The sequence below is a fragment of the Ambystoma mexicanum genome, chromosome 8 (assembly GCF_040938575.1).
Source record: "Ambystoma mexicanum isolate Mex_15411 chromosome 8, UKY_AmexF1_1, whole genome shotgun sequence".
Taxonomy (NCBI): domain Eukaryota; kingdom Metazoa; phylum Chordata; class Amphibia; order Caudata; family Ambystomatidae; genus Ambystoma; species Ambystoma mexicanum.
The window spans coordinates 1,134,519,539-1,134,541,794 of NC_090929.1; the positions used below are offsets into that span (position 1 = coordinate 1,134,519,539).

Consider the following 22,256-nt stretch of genomic DNA (forward strand, 5'->3'; position numbering starts at 1 on the left):
CAAAAAAACATTAGCATTTGTTTGGTGTATAAAAAATAATATGATGGTTTGGAAACAAGAGGCATATGTCACAGTAATTAAACATTGTGGAAAAACCCCTTAGCCCCCTGATTTGGTCTAACAGCTCTATGTCAGTCCCAGCACCCATGGCAGCCTCCCTGCCTGGGCAGCCCTGGGCTAAGGGCCCAAGGCAAAGTGCAGCTCCAGAAGAAGCAGCTCCAGTCCACAGCCATCAACCAGCAGCAACTGATAAGGGAAATGTGATCTGGGTGGAGAGTGCAACAATTAATGTACTCCATCGGAACCTTGTGTCTCTCATTACCCTATAAATCATAGCACACCAAATGTAGGCATTTTATCCCTCTTACCAGATCTCTCAAATCTGTGTGTTTTGAAAACCTTCTATTGTATCTCAGGTTTGTCTCCCCTCCACCCAACAATAACACTTGCCAGGTCTCCCGAATCTGGGTGATCCATCAATGTGTGCCAGTACTAGAGGGCTCTATACTACCTTTATCTTCAAAATCTAAAAGTACTTCCCTAGCTGCTCTATCACACTTCTAGGGGTCTGTCCAATTGCTGTTTTCCTCTTGTTCTAGGTGTTGCCCCCTCTAGCACTGTTTCAGCTCTGAGTGCCACTTCACTGCAGCAGTGCTCCAGTCCGGGGTGTTTTCCTACCACTTCTGATTCCTCCTATTCAAAGTATTCCTTGCACAGCACAGTGTACCAGTTTTTAGGGGTCCCCATAGTGCTCTAGTGCTTCAAGTCCAAGTGTGCAACCCTAGACTGATTTATCACTGCTTCTTGGTGTTTCTCCAACTGATGTTTCTCCAATTCTAAGTGTTCCCCCTCTAGCACTGAGTTTCAGTTCTGGGTGCTCCCCCTCCACTGCTGTGTTTCGGTTCCAGGCTCTCCCTCGCATTGCACCTGTACTACAAGTCAGACAACTCCAGAACTAAGGCCCCACTAGCATGGGCACCGAATCTCGGGGGCTCCACCATCATTGCTGTGCCTCCAAGCTAGGAGAAATAGGGGTATATAACAGAAAAGTAGTAAACTGCCAGTTGCCTAATAGTCCGAGGAGTGCAGGCTATGCAGACGGCCCAAAGGGTAAGCACACAATTGCACACACTCAGGAACCACCTCACAGCCCTGTGCGGTTAGGGCCTTTCCCCAGCCCACTTTACAACCCAACAGACCCCGAACGAGCCACACTCACCCACCCCCTGCCCCACCGACAATAACAACAGACAGCAGAAACCACCAAGGAAACCGTGACAAAAAAGGACCCCTAAACTAAAAAAAACTAATATAAATAAACAACAACGCAACAAAAACTCTGAAATGTGTTGGAGGTTGGCAAAGGCCGCTATTACCCAAAACACAACACAAACTTTAAAAAACTAGAAAACGTAAAGATAACTGAATATGTCAAGCCACAGTACAGGACGACGTGACAGAAAACGTAAAGAAAGGATAAACATAATGGAACCACATCAAGCCATCACACCATGAAATACCAACACAGGGACAGATCACACACCCATAAGTGCAACAGAAAAAAGAATGCACTCAAAAACAAGACACAAAATCATTATACCTAACACCATAATTCGCTACGTACCACTCGTCAGGTAAACAAATGAACACCAGAAATGTTAGACACACCAGCAGGATACCAGGATCACACAGGAAAAAGGCAGAAACAAGCAGAAGGAGAAAGATGGAAAATGACACCTTTGCCCCATACATCACTAGAACCCAAGGGGACCTACAGCAACAGCAACAGCCACTAGACATAGAAGAGGAGGCAGAAGAAGTCATGGACCCAATTCAAAACATAGCCAATCTACTCCTTGACAAATTAGACTTAACAGAACACATCCCACATCCTGAAAATAATGAGGAAACTCCCCAACCAGGCCACACACAGATGAATGCAAGAACAAAGCATAACTATTAAGAAAAAAATATACTGCATCCTAATCAATGCAAGATCATCCAAACACGCCACAGAGATCTATGATCTACTCAACGACGGTGGAATTGACATCCTATTCATCACAGAAACCTGTCTAGATGAAAGCTACAAAGTCACACTGCACACCTGTCTACCTCTCAACTTCAAATGTATACAGGTAAAAAGAAAAGGGGGAAAAAAGAGGACTTGTAGTAGCCTACAAACTACACCTAAAAATAAAAACAGACCAGCTGAACATCCTGAACTGCGAATCCCTTGTCCTTCACCTGACAATCATACTCCTCTTTAGACCACCAACCTAAGACGCAAACTTCATAGAGACATTCCATAGAAGCAGTCAAAAATCTGCCCATCAAACATGATCACCTGATCATCCTCTGGGACGTCAACATATGGGTTGAAGAAGAAAATTCGAACTTGCAGAAAACACTAACTAAGCAGCTTGAGACAATGAGATTGCGACAGACGGTGAAAGGAGCGACACACTCAGCAGGACACACTCTAGACGCAATCTTCATCTACAAAAAAACTGTTCTCAGCTGCAACACCAATACAAATACTATAGAGCAACCACCCCCTTAAACTGTTCATGATACAAACTCCAAACATCCCATAAAGTACCCCCAATCTTTAAAATAAATAAATTGGAATATTGTCAAAAATAGCAATTTGGAAGAACAACTAGAATCCTCAAACCCATCGATTGCAACCTTGGAAGCAACTCCTTTAGATGAAATCCAGAAATAGAAAGCTGAAACAAATGACATCGCCCTGGAAAAAACATACACCCCATCACAAAAGAAAGCAGTGGGGAGATGGTTCATGCCCCACGTCAACACAAAAAAAGAAAGCTGAAACTAGTACAAGAATGGAGGAAAAACTACGACCAAGCCAAAAGAATAATTTATCTAAAACAAATCCGAGCATACAAAAAGGAAACCCTTAAAGTGAAAAAGAAATACTATGACGACTGGATCACAAAAGCAACCAACACTCAGAAAGAACTATTCAACATCATAAATGTGTTAAGAAAACCCCATGGATGCAATAATGCACTGGTGTCTTCACAAAAACGATGCGACGTTCTTGCTTATCACTTTAAGAATACAATCAATAACATACACTGGATATCACAAAGTAGACCAATCAACCAGACCCTGCACCCTCCCATATCTACACCGGGACCACAAAACAGGCTGAACAGTTTAGCCCAAATGTCAAGAGAATATCTCCTCAAACTGGTGAAAAAAAGAAACAAGCGAGGCTCCCCAAGGGATCCCTTCCCGCTAGACATCTATAAATCAATCCTTTCACAAGGTACACCATCGGAATGCAACCTAAACATCTTCAACCTATCTATCTCAACAGGGAGAATACCGTGGGCATTCAAATCTGCCTACATCAAACCACTGCTCAAGGACACAACAGTGCGAGGTGGAAGACCTCTCAACTACAGACCAATCTCAAACATTACCTATCCAGCAAAACTACTAGAGGCCTATGTCTATGAACAAACAGCGGAAAACATAGAAAGCAACCAATTACTGGACCAGGCACAAATTGGCTTCAGACACATGAGGGAGACAGAGATGGTACTTCTCTCTAGTGGGATGACCCAAAAACCAACGTCGACTCCAACACGACTTTGGCACTGATACTACCCAACCTCTCTGCAGCATTCGACACAGTTTACCATAAAATCCTCATCAAGACACTGGAGGAAATAGGGATCACTGACACGGCGTTGCTTTGTATTCTATCTTTCTTGTATGAAAGAACAGAAACAGTATGGATGAAACCATTCAAATCCACACCACGGAACACAGCCTGTGGAGTACCACAATGATACTCATTATCCCTGCTCCTCTTCAACAACTACATGACACCACTAATCAACCTCATCAAATGATACGGCTTTACCTGCTACAACTATGCAGATGATATCGAAATCATCTAGAAAATCGGCAATGAACAAGAGGAGAACACACCGCTAATAGACTGTCTCAAAGAACTCTGCCAAATGACGAACAATAACAACCTCAAACTCAACCCGCAGAAGACGAAAATCAACCAAGGATGCAACCAGTACATCTCATGGCACACAGACCTGGAAACAACACCCACACCATCCACAATTGGCAAAAACCTTGGAATCCTAATGAACAACGAGCTAACCTTAGAAGCACAAGTAAACACAATAATTAAGAAATGCCTTTTGCATCTACACACGATCAAAACGATTATACCATTCCTCTCCTTCACGCACAAAACACTGGCCATCATATCCAGGATGTACTAAGCCAACAGCGTATACCTAGGAATGTTGCATTGGCTCCCAGTCAAAAAACGAATCACCTTCAAAACTATGTGCATAATACATAGAGGAATCCATGGCATAGCAGCGGAATTCATACAAAAGAAAATCACCATCTACAAGCCAACTACAACACTCAGATCCAGCTACGACATCCGGCTAGAACCTAAACGTACATGAGAAAAAAAACAAGGTGGATTAGCATTCTCCTGCTTGGCTGGAATATGAACTAAGAATGACCACCTAAAATTCAGAAAACGTCTAAAAACCTGGCTCTACAACTCTGAACGGGACGAAAACGTTTGAACAACTTTGACTCATCATGAAATGAACACACAACAGAGAAAGACTGGAGAGTATGCCAAACCAGAATGAAGTGCAGGGAAGAAGAGACTAGTCTGAATGTAAAGGAGACCTAGGTGCACCCTTCCCTATAGAAGATCAAACGGAAACAGGGGAGAGAGATGGGTCTAACTTAATTGGACCACTGATAGAGACCCTTAGATAAAAAGGGGAGTTTGAGGTAACTAGATCAGAACGGATGGACCACTGGGCACGGGGACCACATCCCAACCTCGAGCGGGTGGTAATTGCGGCACAACAAAATATACTAGAGGGGAAGCTTGACCACTATATAGCTGTGGAGGTCTTGGTGTCAAATGTGTTGAGTCGAGTGACTCTGCTCCTTCCCTTCTGGCGTGGCAGAAGCAATTTCCCTATGGGCTAGTGCACCTCTACTGAAAGTCCTGTGTTCTTGGAGTGAACAAACCAGCATTTCCTTCACCCTACGAGACAGCGGGGGCGGGTGCAGCTACACCCCCCTGTTTCATACAGCAGTGCCTATGAAACTAAAAGGTAGTGCAATGAGTGCCTATGAAACTAAAAGGTAGTGCAATGTCCAAAGGAACATCAGGGCAGTTCCCTTAATGTGGCCTATTAGACCAGCCAAATGCAGACATCCTTTGTTTCAACACCAGGGTGAAAACTAATGGTGACAAATAGCTTGCGCGCCCCACTAAGCCCTGCTCAGCGCTGCAGGGTAATCAGCGCGATTCCAGGGCACGCAGTGACAGCTTCTAATGGGCAGTGACATGTTCAGCAGCCAGCCGAGCAGCGCGCGGCTTAGCGCGTGACAAGAAGGGCGCGCGCGATTCCCAGCCTCCCCACCCCACCCTGCGAACAAGACGTGTCCCTCTAGAGCGCCACGCTGCACCTCACAATGTGGGGGTGTTTTCCTTTCTGCATTTTATTATGACCTACCTACAGTATCATACTCTTTCTATGTCCTGTTTGAGTGATTGCCAGGTCAACATTTGAATGCTGAAAATGAGAATGCGACTTCACGAATGTCGGCTTTCTGTTCGCACCTTTACAATGGCTAAACTGTCAACTCCATGCCGACGTTTTTTCACCCTCCCCTGATGGGAAATGTCAAGCATTTAAGAAACGGGCCATCTCAAAATTGCTGCCCACTCCTAATTATTACCGAAATTGGCATGTGCTGCAGGTGTAGTTCATATTTTTATACATGTTTGAATTTTGAAAATGATGGTAAAATATTAACTACTAATGATATTGGTTAAAACAATTGTAAAAACACCCATATATCATCAGACACAGTAAAATACCCATACATGCTGCCTTAAACGAGAAATAAAATGGAAGAGGAAACCCCGAGGTTCACATTATTCTTCCTACTCCTCAACTGAGAAATGTAAACACACTCTTAAAGAGGTTAGGTTTAAAAGGGCTGTTCACAATTGTGGGATGCAGAATGTTTGATGACTTGTCCTTTCCATTCTCATTTAACATGTTTGTTTTAAGAGGCTGGCATTTGTATCGGTGTATTGTTCTAAATAGAACGGTCCAAATTCATGATACAAATCCCTGTGCAAACAGAGCACGCACCTGCACTTTGTGCGTGTGCTGTTTTTGAGCAGTGACTCTATCCTGTGCAAACGCTTGGTGTGGGCAGGGGCACTACTTGTGTGCATCAGCCCGCACGCTGAATATAAATGGGAGGGGGCCTAGGCAAGGGCTGCCACATTCTAAAAAAGCATTAGCGTGTCTATCATTTCCACTCATGAAACACCCGCTGACAGATAAGTGGGTGTAGGTTCCTTGCACCCACAGCCCGTCCCTCTCTGAACACCTAAATCCCTATTGATAATCATGTATTTGCCGGCAGAAAAACATTACTTCAGAATTCAAGGAGCCAAGCGTGCCTTGCATTATGCTGCCAAGTGAAGTTCTGATTCAGGCCCCTGGTATCACCTTGATATCGTGTTTGAAATTGATCAGCTATAAGCACAGCTGCCTATTTCATTTGGTGCTTTATTAAGAATATATCATTTTTTAACGGCCATTTTATTTATTTATTTATCTATTTATTTATTGTTTTATAACACCCCTAATGTGTGTGTGTGTATGTATATATGAGTGACTATAATCTTTCTGATAAAAACAACAGTTCACAGATAATATTTCTATGAAAAGGGTTAAGGGAACAGAAGGGGCAAGTAAGCATGTGTGATTTCCCATGGTATGACTTTCAGGGGCCATTTCAGCTAACCTATAGGAAGGGAGTACATTTTGCAATTCCGGCAGAGGTTTGAAGTGTTGATATCTGTGTCCGCTTAATCAGGGACGTCATTTCACCAAAATGCCAGGGGCTAGCCGAAGTGACATCACATGACCTTTGCCCTCTGATGACATCACAGGAAGTGATGTCATTTGACCCCCCACCTCAAAGTGACATCACGGGAAGCGATGGAACACAACCTTTCACCCCGTGACAAAAAAGGAAGGGACATCACATATTGTTCCTAGGTAGACTACAAAAAATATGGTTGCGATATCACTATAATGTTAAATACATTTCCTACAAGAATGGATCACCATATGTATCATTAATATCAGTGTGTATAGGACCATATTGCCAAATTACTGAGAATGCAAGCAGACCTCCAAGGCCAAATGATAATGATATGTTATTATACAACACTTACGCTAAAGCGATTTACATAGATCAAATGTACATACAATATCAGCCAACCTGTGTTGGTACTCATTTATCGACCTCAGAAGGGTGAAAGGCTGAGTTGAGGTGTTTAAGAACAGGCTAAATCAGAGGCTCACCACCTGAAGTGCCCGGAAATAAACTTTTATGAGTCTAGCAATTAGTTGATAGAATTCCAGAAAGACAAATTATGTGTTATTCCTATTCTTTCTAGTTTAGCGTCACTGCTCACAGTGATACACCTGTGGAACCCCGTTTTATTTTAAGAGGCCTGCACAAAAAAATCAGCCACTCCAAAAATAAAGAGCCACATGACTCTGGCCACAGCCCAGGAGCTTACATTTAAAAAAAAAAAATTTAAAAAAAAAAAGAAAGTAATTTTTCTTTCTTCTAGGGGTAGCAAGGGAGACCACAGGGGTAGCAATTGCGACCCCAAAATGACATCCCTTCGCTTAATGCTGTAGTGAGAGTCCTAATAATAGCGTAGCTGGAGGATGCAGAAAGCTACACTGAATACAAGGCAAGAGCCAATGGAATTCATGTGCATGGCCAAAGCAAACTGCTTCCGTGCTTTTCAAAAGCCAGCCTAGGGTGGAGGGGAGAAGACTCAAACCACAGGCACCCGACGTCCCCAGTCATCCGGAGAGCAGAGGTTCAGAATGAAAACCTGTTAAACATCAGGAGGTGTCAAACATACTTATGAATATTGCTTTTTATTCTAGGATAACACATACAAGAGGTTTGCCACCACCCACCGGCAATGTTGGTGCTTCGAACAATCAGCTTTTGAAGAATGCCAGTGGTGGTTGGAACTGCTGCATTAAATTATGCGATACAATGTGGGTATGTTACTGGTACCAAATTGGGACACATTGAATTAAAATGCAAGATTGACCTCCTGGATCGGAGTGTGTTAGGAATAAGCATTTGGCAAGGAACACAACTTTTTTTTTATTTTTTATTGAAGAGAGTGAATATGTGGGCACGGAACCTGTGCACACCTGTTTCATCTCTGGAAGATGGCAGGCCTTGCAACTTTCTCATGACTAAATGAATCGGGGACACACCCCTCATGAATTCATTAAAGGCGTGTGTGTGTGTGTGTGTGTGTGTATGTGGGTGGATGTACCCTAAAAAGGTGTGCTTAGTGTGCCCTTCAGTGGTAGAAGTGTACAGTGGAACAGTGCTCTCGGCAGGGAGAGGGTAGGGGGACGCATAGTGCAACCTGTGATAAGGCGTGCGTTGCAGCCGGGGCATTAGAATAGTCTTAAGTGACGAGTAACTAAGGCTACTATTACATCTTTACACTTGCACATGGAGATTAATGGACAATTCCACTCTATAGAATGGTGAATATGGTCGTTGAAATTAGAGGAACAGTAAACAAAAAAAATAAAAGTAGTGGAACACCACTCCCAACCGTTCCCCCTCACTTCAATCACTGGCCCTTATATACATGTTCCCTGTTATTGAACATTGCCTTGAATTTTCTTTCAATCAGTTTTTTCAGACAAAAAAAGAGCGCTCTAAAACCTTTGGCAACACAAAGGTACAGAGTGTCCCATGGGGCCACTGAAAGCCGACCCCTTTATCTGACCCCTACAGAATAATGCCTTGGTAGACCGGCGCACCACAAATAGACATAGTTGAGCTACTTCAGACTTATTGCAGAGAAATGATTGAAATAGGCATCGACTGCTCCGTCGATGGTGGTGTCAGTGAATGTCGTGGCAGTATTTAAAAAATCATAATGTTAAATGCTCCTGTTTCTCTTCTTGTTAATGATAATAACAATAATGTTAATTATTAGAAATGGTAGCAGTCAACATGATTAGGGTGTCATTGCCATATTGAAACCAATGTTTTGGTCGATTATTCCACATTATAAAAACATTTTGTTAGCGCATACCACTTAATTAACAAACACAATATTGTTGAAATTATGTGTGTGGATAAAGAGGGCTGAAAGCACTTCTATTTTATAGTGAACCTGTCATCAATGAATAAAATCGGCAAGCATCCCTCGGTGGACTCCTGCATTACAATCAATTCGATTATTACTATTGAATGTTTGACATTTTCTGCAAAATTAAAATAATGACATCAAGTCTGACTATGTAGAACTTGCTCCATGCTCTAGATTATAAGTGCTGTCTGAGGAGCTTTGACCATTTCAGGAACAGAATGCTTAGTGTGTCCACATGTATGTTTGGGTATAGGGTAAAGCAAACATCAAGATCAATGTTCTCAATTCTCCATCCCACATACTTGATCTAAATAAAGAGAGCTAGCCGGATGATCTGAGCCAAACTACTGAGAACAAACAGCATACATAGCGTGTCGTGTGGAGGCTCTACAGTCACGTATTAGGCCACTGTGCCCCACCAGGCAAATAATAATAGGAATTTGCATATGAGTCTACTGCCCACAAAGACAGTCCAGCACCGAAAAACACTAAGCAATTCTGTTTTTAGCAAGAGTACCAAGAAGCAACCCCTGACACAGGCTTCAGGCGTGCCCATTTCTGCTCTCCCCCCATGAAGACCGAGAAGTTTTTGCAACTTCATCGACATGTAGAAGAGAAACTCCAAAGCACTCCACCACAGCTAAGCTCCACACTGGACATGCTGTTCTTCCGAGACCGGTACAGTAGGAGAGGCAAGGATTTGGTGGCTACGTAGAAATCAAGATTGTGGTTTCATATCCAGTCACCATGTCTTGAATGAAGGAAATAAGGGCCGTGACTTTAAGACACCTGACAGTATCTCCTGGGATTTTCATTTCAGAAGATCTCAATGCCACAAGAAAAGCTTATTTAGAAATCTCTTTAAATGTTAGAGTGTGTGGAAAGGCTGCTAAAGAATTAGATAACTGTTGCAGAGGCGCTTTTTGGATACAGTCAGTCCTACAGCGGTGTAGGAGACACTTTTACTCTTTATCTATTCCCGTTAGTGTTTGTCTTCAGAGTGCATGCCGGGATTTGTAATGTGTACCAATATCATTGAGTACATGAGCTGTGGGTATATCAGCAGCTATGAGATTGAATCCGAGATCTCTATTTGGTGCCCTTACCTCTGCTTGGAGTTCTCCCCATTAATCTTTACAAGCAGATTACATCAATACACCAGATTGATTCTTCCCTGATTCAGGGCACGCACAAAAGCGTTCTGAATACCAGTCTTTGGGCCTCATTACACGGATGGCGGTGAACCATGGCGCTATTAGCGCCATGATTCATGCCGGTAAAATACCGGCACCGCCTTGGTGTAAAGGGGAATTACCGCCCTATTCCAAGATTGGCGGGGCGGTAATTCCCCCTTCCACCATTGCCCTTCCTCATTCCCATTTTTGCCCCATAGGGCTCTATGGGAATGGGGAAGGTGCTAATTACGCTACCGCAAATTGCGGTACCGTAATTAGCTCCCTGGTCCCTTTGCGGGTTGGTTTTTAACGCCTGCAAAAAGCAGGCGTTAAATTCCCCAACCCGCAAAGGGACCTCGTAGTAAGGCGGTAAGGATTTACCGGTACTGGTAAAATACCGGTACCGGTAAACCCTTACCGCCATCCGTGTAATGAGGCCCAAAGTGCGATGCATGTACGAGAGCAAGGAACCCAAGACCAAACACGAGTACGAGAGAACTTTGTAAAGTAATGTCTGAGCCAGGCAAAGGATAGCACTCACTTCCGCTCTGTGCCACAGACGATCCGGCACATCAGCAGCCAACTACAGGGTGAACTGGAGGCACCGTCCAGCCCTTTAAGATGAGTAGCAATACCCTGGAGATGGATGGGGATGCAGATTTTATTCATACAACAATAATCAAGACGACACAAATAGTTTGGCAAAGTTCATCTGTTTTAATGTCAAGTATCTAAAAACAGGGAGTACAACGAACATCAGCAATCGGTCGATACTATGACTCTGCTTACTTCATAAAAAAACATGGGCTTTTGTACCCAAAAGTGGTCATCACTGACGTGCTGACCTGCGTCATTACCAACGTCATCCTACGTGGCAAACTACAAAAACCTAACGGGAGTTGGGATTGGTTCTAAGTGAATAACTAAGCATAGGTTCCATATCTGTATAGAGTAACAGAAAGAAATAATTGGATAGTTAACATCAGGTGGGGCAACTAAGCCCTCCCCTTAATCTGGCCACTATGAACGTCACTAAATGTACGATGCCCTATTGGCTACTCAAATTATAGGATCCCCAACTACGTGGTCCCCTACAATTGGTTGGCTTCTAACCCCCATCAGTACTTTTCTACCTATGTTAGCAGCACGCAGACTCAACAACCAGGTGCGGGTGAGCTCGTCTTAGCACCACCTTCCCACAAATTAGCATATCATCCATCACCACCTCAATGGTCCAGTGTCAATTAGTGCTTTGAAGTTGGCCTTGAGTTTGTACTGTTCTCTCCAATTTTGTAAGGAGTATGGGCAACAGCCGGCCTCCATGCATAGGTGTGATCATCTCACTCATCCAACCTTCTTCTATCACATGACTGGACACCATTAATTGATCCTTTTCGTGCATTTGATTTTATTCTCTAATATTCCTATGATGTTTTGTTTTTGCTTGATCTTCCTGAACAGGAGCTTCTGTTCTTTCACGTTAATTGTATCTAATGTCAGCCAATTCCAGTTTGATAAGACCTTGGCTTTCTTGGCTCAGTCAACTTCTTAGCTGAACTTCCATTCTATTTAATTCAATTGCTTTTCTTAACTGCAACACTAAAATGAGGCCTTCTTGTTTGTTCAGTACTGCTTATATGCGTAGTGGAGACATCCATCCTTTACTTGTCCATATGTTTCTAAAGAGGTATACATGTTAATGTTAATATTAAAGGTCATTTGTACCGCGCACTATCACCACCGGAGTGGTCCCCTGGCGCTCTGGCGGCTCTGAAAGAGGGAGGGAGGGGTGGGTTAGTGGGTGGAGGCTGGAAAAGTGCAAGATTGCAGTGATGTGCTGTTGGCAGCCTCAGCCCGGTGGTTCCATCGGCTGGGCCTGGGTTGTATGCGGCCAGTAGTCGTCGTGTGCTGATGTGCGAGTCTATGTGTATTTTTTGTTTTGTTGTTGCAGTGTAGTGAAGTTCGTGCGGTTTGCTGCGCTAGAGGTTTGTGGTTGTGTTTGGTTTGGAGTTTGAGAGGTGTATGCAGAGAAGGAAACTGTTAGTGGTATTGGTTAGTTTGTATCTCTATCCTGGACTGAACCGGTTGGGCTTGTGTAATCTTACACGACGGGATGCTTGTACACCCTGAGCCTCAGGAGGTACGTGCCCGTTTTTGCATTCGAGGTCGTTTGAGGATTTAGCTGTCCCCTCCGCCCGCTCCCTTAATAACCTTGCATGCTCCTCACCCCCTCCACATGACTAGCGCAGCTGCTAGTGTCCATACTTCCGATTGTGTGGTGATTGGTGGTATCTTGTCCGTTCCACAGCCCGTGGTACCTAGTTGTGGCTGTACGGGCGGTGGGGGATGGTAAGGGTTGGCTGGAGTTGTTGCCTCCGTTTCCCTGGGTCTCACGGGTGGACCCCTGTGTCCAGCGTCAGCCCTACTGGTGCTCAGGGTACTTCTGTCGGTTCTAGGGGTTTGTCAATGTCCTTTTTTTTTTGATGAGTCGTTTGCCTTATTGTTGTTTCGGTTTTAGGCTCTGGTGTTGAAGAGGCAGGTTATGTCTTCTAGTCTTTTGGTTAGGGTGTCATGGCTAACTGTGTCAAAGGCTGCAGAGAGGTCGAGCAGGATAAGGGCTAATGTTGTGTTGGAGTCTGCGTTTGTTTTTAGGTCATCCCAGATGGATAGTAGTGCTGTTTCTGTACCTCTTGTGGGTCTGAAGCCGACTTGAGCTTGGTCTAGCAGGTGGTGTTCTTCAACGTATTCTTGGGTTAGTTTGTATACGTAGGTTTCGAGGAGTTTGGCCAGGTAGGGGATGTTGGAGATTGGTCTGTAGATGGAGAGGTCATCTACGTCCCCGCTTGTGTTTTTCAGAAGTGGTTTGATTTAAGCCGATTTGAAGATCCTTGGTACTGTTCCTGTTGCCAGTGATAGATTTAGTATTCTGCTGGTGTTCCTTGTCCGAGGATCGATTTGTAGATGTCCGGGGGGCAGGGATCCATCGGTGAGCCCGCTTTCTTGCTGTGTTTTATCAGCATTGCGAATGCCTCTGCTGATATTTCAGGGTAGTTATTGAGTTTGTGCTGTGGTTCTGATTTAGGTTCGTTTGGTTGTAAGTCGCTGCTGGTTGGTCTCTGTTGGATGGTTTTTCGGATGTCATTGATTTTCTTTTTGAAGTGGTCTGCAAAGTTGTTGCATAGTTTCTCCGAGGGGTTTGGGGTGTTGTCACAGCTTGGTGGGTTTCTCATTTCTTTAATGATACGGAGCATTTCTTTTTGTGTGTTGGTGGCATTTGTGATTCTGTCATCATAATGCCTTCTCTTTGCCTTTTGAATTTCCTTCTTGTATGCGCGAATGTGCTTCTGGAACATTGTTTTTTTGTCTGGATTGTAATCGTTCCTCCATTCCATTTCCATCTTTTTGTTTTCTTTTTTCATGGTGCTTAGTAGTGGGGTAAACCATTTTGCCATTGCTCTCTTTTTTGATGGTGTGAATGTTATTTCTGGGGCCATCTTGTCAATTGTATCTGCAATCCATTTGTGTAGTATCTCAGCTTTCCCGTCTAGGTCAGCTGGTATTACCCAAATTGTTCGAACACAATTGTTCGAATTACCGAATTGACCGAACGTCAAGGGTCCGAATTGACCTTTGCACAATTGACCGCATATATATATATATATCCTGGAGTGTCTTCATCTGTTTCTACAGGAATGAGGCTCCACACCATGCAACTGAAAACGACATCTTCTACAATACACTGCACTAGTCCACTAGAAGGGCTGTATCCCAGATCTAAACTTTTCCAACTGCCTTACCCTAAAGGTATTTGGACGTGTAATGTGGCGGAGGGGCCTCTGTACTGAGATAGGCATAGAGCATTCCGTAACATGCTTGTCTTTATGGCGGGATCCTCAATTTTTATCTTTCAATCCTTTAAACCTTTTTTCACTACAGCTTTTTTTAATTCTGTCACAGTTGCTCAGGCACATTCACTCGGTGTGAAGGAAACACATTCCACCAATGCTGTGCTCACGTACAGACACTCTGTGTAGCACACAGCAACATTGTTCACAACAAACTGGTGCAGATCATTAGGAAATGTGTGAGCTTTTCCATAGAAAGCCAGATCATTTGGAAGGAAAATAGGAGAGATTTGCAGAGAGCCTTGAGGAGGTACGTTAACTCAATGACAGAGAGGAGAAGACCGTGTGTGTGCGCACACACATACATGGGCACATTTTAGGGAACATCAGGGACATTTGAGGGAATGCCAAGGAGATTGGAAGGGTATTTTAGGGAGACTTGGGAAACATGGGCAAAAATATCAGCTCAATATGTAAAGTGTAGAAAAAGGAAGGTGAGGCGCACACTCTAGTTCCCAGTTGTGTATACCTGTGAAAAAATGGTGCTATCACTACAGCTACCAGAATTCTTTGAGACTGAAATCGAAATTAATCAGTAACACCTGAAAAGAAAGACTGCCTCCCTGAAGATTATTAGAGACATGAAAGCGCTTGGAGCAGAAGGTCAACTGATTCCCCGCAGGTATATATGACTGGGAACTAGAGTGCGCGCCTCACCTTCCTTTTTCTACAATATGTAAAGTGATCTTCTCTCCATGGGCTCACCTATTATTTAACATGTAGTGCTGCATGAGATCTTCCATACTGTTAAGCAAAGTGCATCCGAGGAGATTTGCTCCTGTTGGAGGGGGAACCTTCGGAACCTCAACCCAGATTACCTCCTCGATTCCGTTACTCTTTGTGGACTTGCTGGTGAGCAGGGGTCTGACAATGCCATCACCATAGAAACCAACTACCCACTGTGCTTCCCTATTTCTCCAATGCAGCAAGCAACGTCCTCCTACCCACCTAGAAGATAGTTGAGACCCTTATTAGGATTCCTTGATGGATCATGTGATCATTGCATGCAACTTATTCTGGAACATGGGAATGTTCCTTTACCAGTTGGCATGTAAACCGGTGGATGGACAAGTGTATTCATCTGTTAGCCTTTTTGCCAGGCTCTCATGGCACTTGCCCTTCTCTGGGACTGCTGGCACGATGGCAACATGCTGCCTTCTCTGGTAAGTGGCCGAGTCCCTACCATTTGCCTGTCCCGGTTGTCCTTTTCCCTTCACCCTTGGCTGATACTGGCTGCACCCAACCCTCAACCCAGCTCTGTTTCGTCAAGTAGATTAGTCTTGAAAAGTCTCACTTTGCTCACTCTGCTCAAATAACCACCCCCTACTGGTTTGTTGTTTGCTGTCTACTGTGATTCAGGTATGGTATCAAGAGATACACAGACTCAAAAGTATTTGTTTTAAAACCTTTATTTACTAAGGTTAGTGGGAGGTGGAATGCCTGACAGGCCATAACTAAGGTGGTTCCCTTAACTGATGTTTCTAATGGCTGTCATTGTCTAATAGTCCAAAACAAACACCCGTCTGTGTCTAAACCTATGCTTTCCCTCATGCTGTACAAAATGTGATAGGAAGTATTAAGGAAAAATAGTGATTCAACAAAAATGGTGAAAACCAAAGTTGGTTTCAGGCAGTCTTCTCACTAGGTGCAATTTGGTCAATGTCACAAAGAGGAGTTCCCTCACCAGAGCTGTTCGTATGACCTTCCCCCAGTGAATTCAAACACCTCCAATGTCACTGGGTTCCTTGGGGTCCCCTTCTCCCAAGCTTTAACTTGTTCACTTCCAATGCAAAACACATAGTCAGTTTCTTCAATAGGGCTCTCAGGGTTCCCTTCACCAAGAGCAGGCCTCTTCCAGCTTTCAAAACACAATGGGGGTCATTACGAGTTTGGAGGTAGCCATGGTGCTATTAGCGCCATGGCTGCCCCCAAGGTCATGTCCGGGTTCCTTGAATGGGGACTTACCGGGTCATTCCAACCTTGGAGGACCCGGTAAGTCCCCGTCAAAATACCCATCCCCATTCGAGCCCCCATAGGGCTCAATGGGAATGGGGAGGGAGCTAATAACGGGCCCATTATTAGCTCCCTGGTCCCTCAGCGGCTCCCGCTAAGGACGGCTGGTTTTACCAGCCGGCCTTAGTGGGACCCGCTAAGGGACCTCGTAATGTGGCGGTACTGGGGTTAACAGCATCAGCATCCTTACCGGTGCTGTTAACCCCTTACCGCAAGCCTCATAATGAGGCCCAAAGTCAGTTTCTTCAATAGGCCTCTCAGGGTTCCCTTCCCCAATATCAGGCCTCTTCCAGATTTCAAAATATAAAACAGCTGGCCAGGATGTGCCTTTTCTCATGTACAATCTTTCCTGCATATCATCCTCTTGTGGGGTAGAATCAGAGGCTTTAGAAAACACTAGGCTCTTTACTTTTCCTCAGCGTGACCACTCTGACCCTTTGCCCCTCCCTTGGTTTGTACTTTCACTTCCTTTTGCACTTTTTATCTTCAGGTGCTTCCTGCTCTATTTTCCAAAGTTCCTCTGCCTTTTCCGTGCACACTTGCACCAACCTTTCTTCCTTATCTTGTTTGTGCCTCTTACATGCTTCTTTACTGCTTTTGTGCACTGTTGCACTTGCTTCTTTCTTTTCTGGTCTCTCGCGCCCTTTTTATACTGTCCTTTCCCTTCGTAGCTCCTGCACCCTTTTCCACGGCCTTTTGGCCCCCATTCGGGTCGCTTGCACCCTCTTTTATACTGTCCTTTCCTTCGTGCCTCTTGTACCTTCTACCTGGGCTTCTGACCCTCTTTCATTCATATTGTTTCATAGTCCAACAAACGCAAGTGCGTCTCACGCTTACACTGTTACACTGTTACTTATATCTTCGTCATAGATTTCCTGCCCCCTTCAACGAATACTCATTCAAATGCTGTCCTCTTTCTTACACTTTTCTGGCATTACCTTGTATCGTAATCTTCACAACCCGGCTCTGCAAAGTTTTCCGACTCACCGGGCTGACTTCTGCGGTACTGCTTCACTCCGGCTCTTTGTTCCAAGGTCAGGGCCTCACCACCTGCCCCTCAGACACTCCTTGCCTGTCTCACTGGCCCTGGGGAACAAGCACTCACAAAAACAGGTTCTGCGGGGCACCAGCACGCCTCTTGGCTCCCTTCTTATGGAGCCTCTTGGCTCCGTTAATATGGACCCTTCTTGGTTCCTTGGAGACACGGCTCCCTCGCCATGCTTCTGCCCTTTTGCATGGCAGTTTCTCAGCATCTCGGCATCCCCGTCTCTGGCCTCTGGTCCTAGGAAATTCTGGCAGATCTGCTCTGCTCCCAACTCAACCTCCTGCTGGCTCTCCTACTCGCTCATACACTTGGGTCAGGGCACAATTTTTATAGTAAGAAGAACGGTCAAGTGGAGTCAGGTGTGAATGGTGACTACTGAATGCCTGACCCTGCCTGACTCAATAGCAGGACAACGTGAGTTTTTCCTATGGTAGGTTTCCCTTACTATCCCCATGTTATTCCTATGGGTAATCTTTACTGATCTTATTCGCCTCTTCCTCGTCTAAGAATCTAGTGGAAATGGGGAGGGGGAGATGGGGTGAGACTGGAGATACCCTGTAAAGGCTGACGGAGAGTAGTTAAGGGTGATTTTGGGACTGGGGAAATACCATATCTCACCCTTGGGTATCCTCCTCCCAATCCCTCATGACCATCCACTCAAGTGATCCTCCCTCACTTGTCCACCCCCAGGGTGGGGATCCAAAAGCAATGGCCCTTTCCTGGCCACATGAATGGAAGATCCCAAGGGAGTGGGTGGGAGAATACCATCAGGTTTTTCACACTACCTAAACATTGCTTTCGTTTATGAAGTACCCTGAATGGAAATTGCTACCGTCATTGTTTATCCTACACAATTGCTTTTTTGTTAAAAGAACAATTTCTTTCTTCTTTTGCCAAAAACACAAACAAAAATAGAACTATATTTTTGATAGCAAGGTAAATATGTCAACACTTTGCAAGTTCTGGGAGCCTCTGGGCTGATCTATGCTCCTAAATGTTCCCATCTACTGATGATGTTGTTGAGAGAACAGAAGGTTCTCAGCGACAGTCCCCTGCCCTATGGGGCCACTTTGCAACCTTCATTCATTAAGCACCCTGCATTCTGCAATTCCGTAAAATCCTAAAGACCTTGCTGATCCATCAAGATTGATGAAATTGCCTGCTAGACCTTTTTCTCTTCACATGGCTCTTTCCTTTCCCTCACCTCCCCATTTTGACTGGTGATCAGCTCATCATCAACTTTTACGCTAGTAACAATTTGCATTGTGGTGGTCCCTATACAGGTATATCAACCTATATACTATACGTACTATATAGGCTATACGTACTATATGAAGCCATATTTGGCATATGTGCTGCACCTGGGTATATGATGGCTAGACATAGCCCACAAGGCTACACCTGGACAAAGGATAACTGCAGATGAGTGTCTGTTGTTGCACCAGTGCAAATGAAGTTGTGCTTGCCATATGATGGCAGTAACTTGAACATGTAAAGCCATTCATGGTCAAATGATGGCTACAGCTGGGGACAGGCGACTGAAAGTGGCATTACATAAAGCGAGACTAATCAGTTTGGTAAATGTTAATTTCTGTTGCCCATCCTTCATTCACCCAATCTCCTTGCACCCCTTTCCCCTCACGCCATCACAAGTGCCTCTTCATTTATGCATTCTCTTGCCTTCTCCCCTCTTCACATTTCGGTTTTGACCCATACTCTGCATTGAGATTAATAAGGAATAACCTCACACCTAGCCTTCCGCAAAGCTATGAAGACCATGCTTTTCGTATGAAGCAGCCATCACCTTCCATGACCGAGTATTCATTGTCCATACACTGTTTCTATAAATAAATCATGTAACTAAAGATAGCATTGCTTTGTCTGCACCTTACTGCTAATCTTTGTGTAACCATTAGCAACTTCTGTACCATGCAACTAAGTAATTTCATTGGACCAGCGCCTCAATGCCTCTGGGCTGATGGTGTGCTCTATAAATTCAAATAAATAAAAAAAAATGAGATAACAAGCAAATTAGTCTTCCACCGAAACTCGGGTCATGTGGGTGCTTTGGACTACACACCCCTCATAAACGCTGCATTTGCTGCTACACATTACACATATATTGAGGAAAAGTTGTGCGTACAAGGGAACCACACAACCATATGATTGTCATGAGACCACTTGTATCAGGTAAACGGGGCTATTTGCCCATGACTCTGCTCTCATTGTCACAGTAGATTGGGTGCACCTTGTAAGGGACGATACATTATTTTCTAATAAGATACTCACCAATACTATTGCAATCGTACTGCATCAGGCGGGGCCTGTTGTGGCACTTGTTTGTTATGCTATGGTTTGCTCAGAAACTGTGCGACCACTCTCGCAGCTATTGTAGTATATCTGATTTGCTATTTCTGTGCTTCTGATTTACATAGATATACTTTGTTGAATGTGAATATGTTTAGGGTGCGCAATAATGCTACATTACATGACCTTGTATATAAGGCGGATAAACCGACTTTACAAAACTACTTTTTTCCATTTTACCGACTTATTTGTCTGCAGTTGGAAAATGCATTTTTTTTCTTTCTTCTGTAAGGATGCAATCATTCAGAATAAACACGTTTTCCTGCTTGCACATACATGCTACTTGTTGTATTGATGTGGAATTCATCATATGTAATACACATGTTTTAAAATGAATCTGGTTTATCTGTTGTCATCAGGGAAGATGTATGAACTTTACACGGGTGAAAGCAGACGGGACCTCAACCTCGCTCATCACGCCTCCGAGACCGAAACCCGCAGACAGCATCCCCCTCAACAATGCCGCCAAACCTCATCCTGGAGCTCCACCATCCCAGCCTCCCGGGAGACAGCCCCCTCCTGGACCGCCTCCATCAAGGATGCCTCCTGGCCCCCCGCCTTCTCGCCCACCACCCCAGCCTATGTAACTCTTGCGTTGCCAAGGATTGCAAATAGACCTGTTCTGCGGAAGGTGGCATATTTATTGATTCTTGGCTGAAACCTTTATTTTTACAGTTGAAATTTGTTGCTGGTCAGCAAAAACTGTCACTTTTCACTTTGCCACCAATTCATCTCTAAAGCGACATGCCGTAGTTTACTGCCACATTTCTGTCTCAATTAGTCTGTGATCTATGCCTGAGTGCGGCAGAGCTGTCTCTGTTGGACATGCCATGTTTCACCGTGCCATAGCTGACTTATAGGAAGCTCATGTCTCTCTGCTACAGATCTCTGTGTAGGGCAGGCATGCCAATGATCAATGCTGTGGCAGTGTCTCTGTCAGGCGGCCATGTTGTGCTGTCCCAGAGCTGCCTTTTTGGAGCACACCACGTTTCGGGGACACATCTGGTTTCACAGTGTCAAAGAGGTGATATATGGGACACTTGGTTCTTTCTATCGTGCACCTGATTGTGGGACATGTCGTTTTTCACTGTGACGCAGAGCTACTTCTGTGGGACATGTCATGCCTTCAATGTGCCTACATGAAATATGAAAGTCATTTCACGTGGTTGATTGACATGTGTAAGTCTATGCATATAGCAACACAATTGCAATTGTGCTCATTTTTTCCATTTGACTAATGAATATTGTTTAACTCTTTCTGTTTCAAACATCAATTTGTTTTCAATGGAATACAATTTTGCTTTTTGCATGCAAGATCTGGTTCTACGCAGAGAGCAAACAGTTTTGAAACAACAGATTTTCTTTTCATGCTGAAGACGGTGAAATGATTAAACTGAACAGTGCTTCCTAACACCTACAAGAGAAACCGCCTTCCCCCCATTCCTGGGGTCCTCTTGCCCAGCCTCTATAGAAGACCTGCTAGCTGTGGCCTTGCTGCACCGACTCTGCATCAAAGAGCTGATGGTAAAAAAGAGCTGACCTTTCATAGTCCCCAAATGGCTGGCATGCATTTCTAATCCCAGGATATCCACAGCCTGACTATACACAGTCACATTATTTGACTATCTTCAACGGTTTAATGTAATTTAGCTCAATTCTTTGCCTATGAATGTCACAGCATGCAACGAAGCCCTACTCCTTACCCATCTTTTTAAATGTGTGACAATCGTTTCACATTCCATGAGTGAAAAATGTCAGTTTTTAATAAAACAATCCACATGGTGTCAACTCTCAGGCAAGATCAGGCCATGCTTTAGTGTCCTGTTAATCAAGCCGTTTCCCTCGTAGTCAGTCAGTCCATGGGGGTAAGGCATGACTAGGCTTCTGGCCAGGTCACCACCAGCAGCTGAGGGAGGGTCGGAGGGATTGGTGGGGTGCGGCTATATTGCCTTTACAAGAAACACTAGATTCCCCCATGGCAGGTGGAAGGGTTGTAAAATGTCACTCGCTGAAAATGGCAAAACTAGTTGCTGTTGGACCTCGCTTCCTTACCCATGATAGTTGTGCCACAGACAATCACAATATGTGATCTACCACCTCATAGCTGTACTTTTTTCCGTTGACCAGGGCCCTTAGAACCCCTGGTACATGGATCCACCTGGTGCGCGACACTGACAAGGTCAGTATGGTAATGAAAACAAGTGCCCTGAAAATAGATTAATATCAGAACGCACATTTCAGACCAAAATAATTGTTTCTATCCCATAGTAAGACATGGGATAACAATTCCTTAAAATTGTATGGGCCTTCCATTGCAATAAGAAACATCTCATGACTTCTGCAAGCCACCAATGTAACCGACTCATGATGCCCGGGACTTGCATGCAACCTGCACCAGGCACCAATGTTTTTTTGGCTAAACCAACAGCCATTATTTAACTATAAATCTCTTGTGGCTCCAACAGCTCTAA

At 44.3% G+C, this 22,256-nt stretch overlaps 1 protein-coding gene across 1 annotated transcript in view; it reads left to right on the top strand.

Moving 5' to 3' along the window:
- ANTXRL (ANTXR like) overlaps positions 1–21,304 on the top strand; it is a 359,532-nt gene extending 338,228 nt beyond the window's left edge. The window contains exon 18 of the mRNA XM_069611191.1: positions 20,145–21,304. Within this exon, the coding sequence (XP_069467292.1) occupies positions 20,145–20,372 (228 nt within the window). The 3' untranslated portion in view covers positions 20,373–21,304. The remainder of the gene's footprint in view (positions 1–20,144) is intronic.
- Positions 21,305–22,256: the final 952 nt, after the last annotated feature.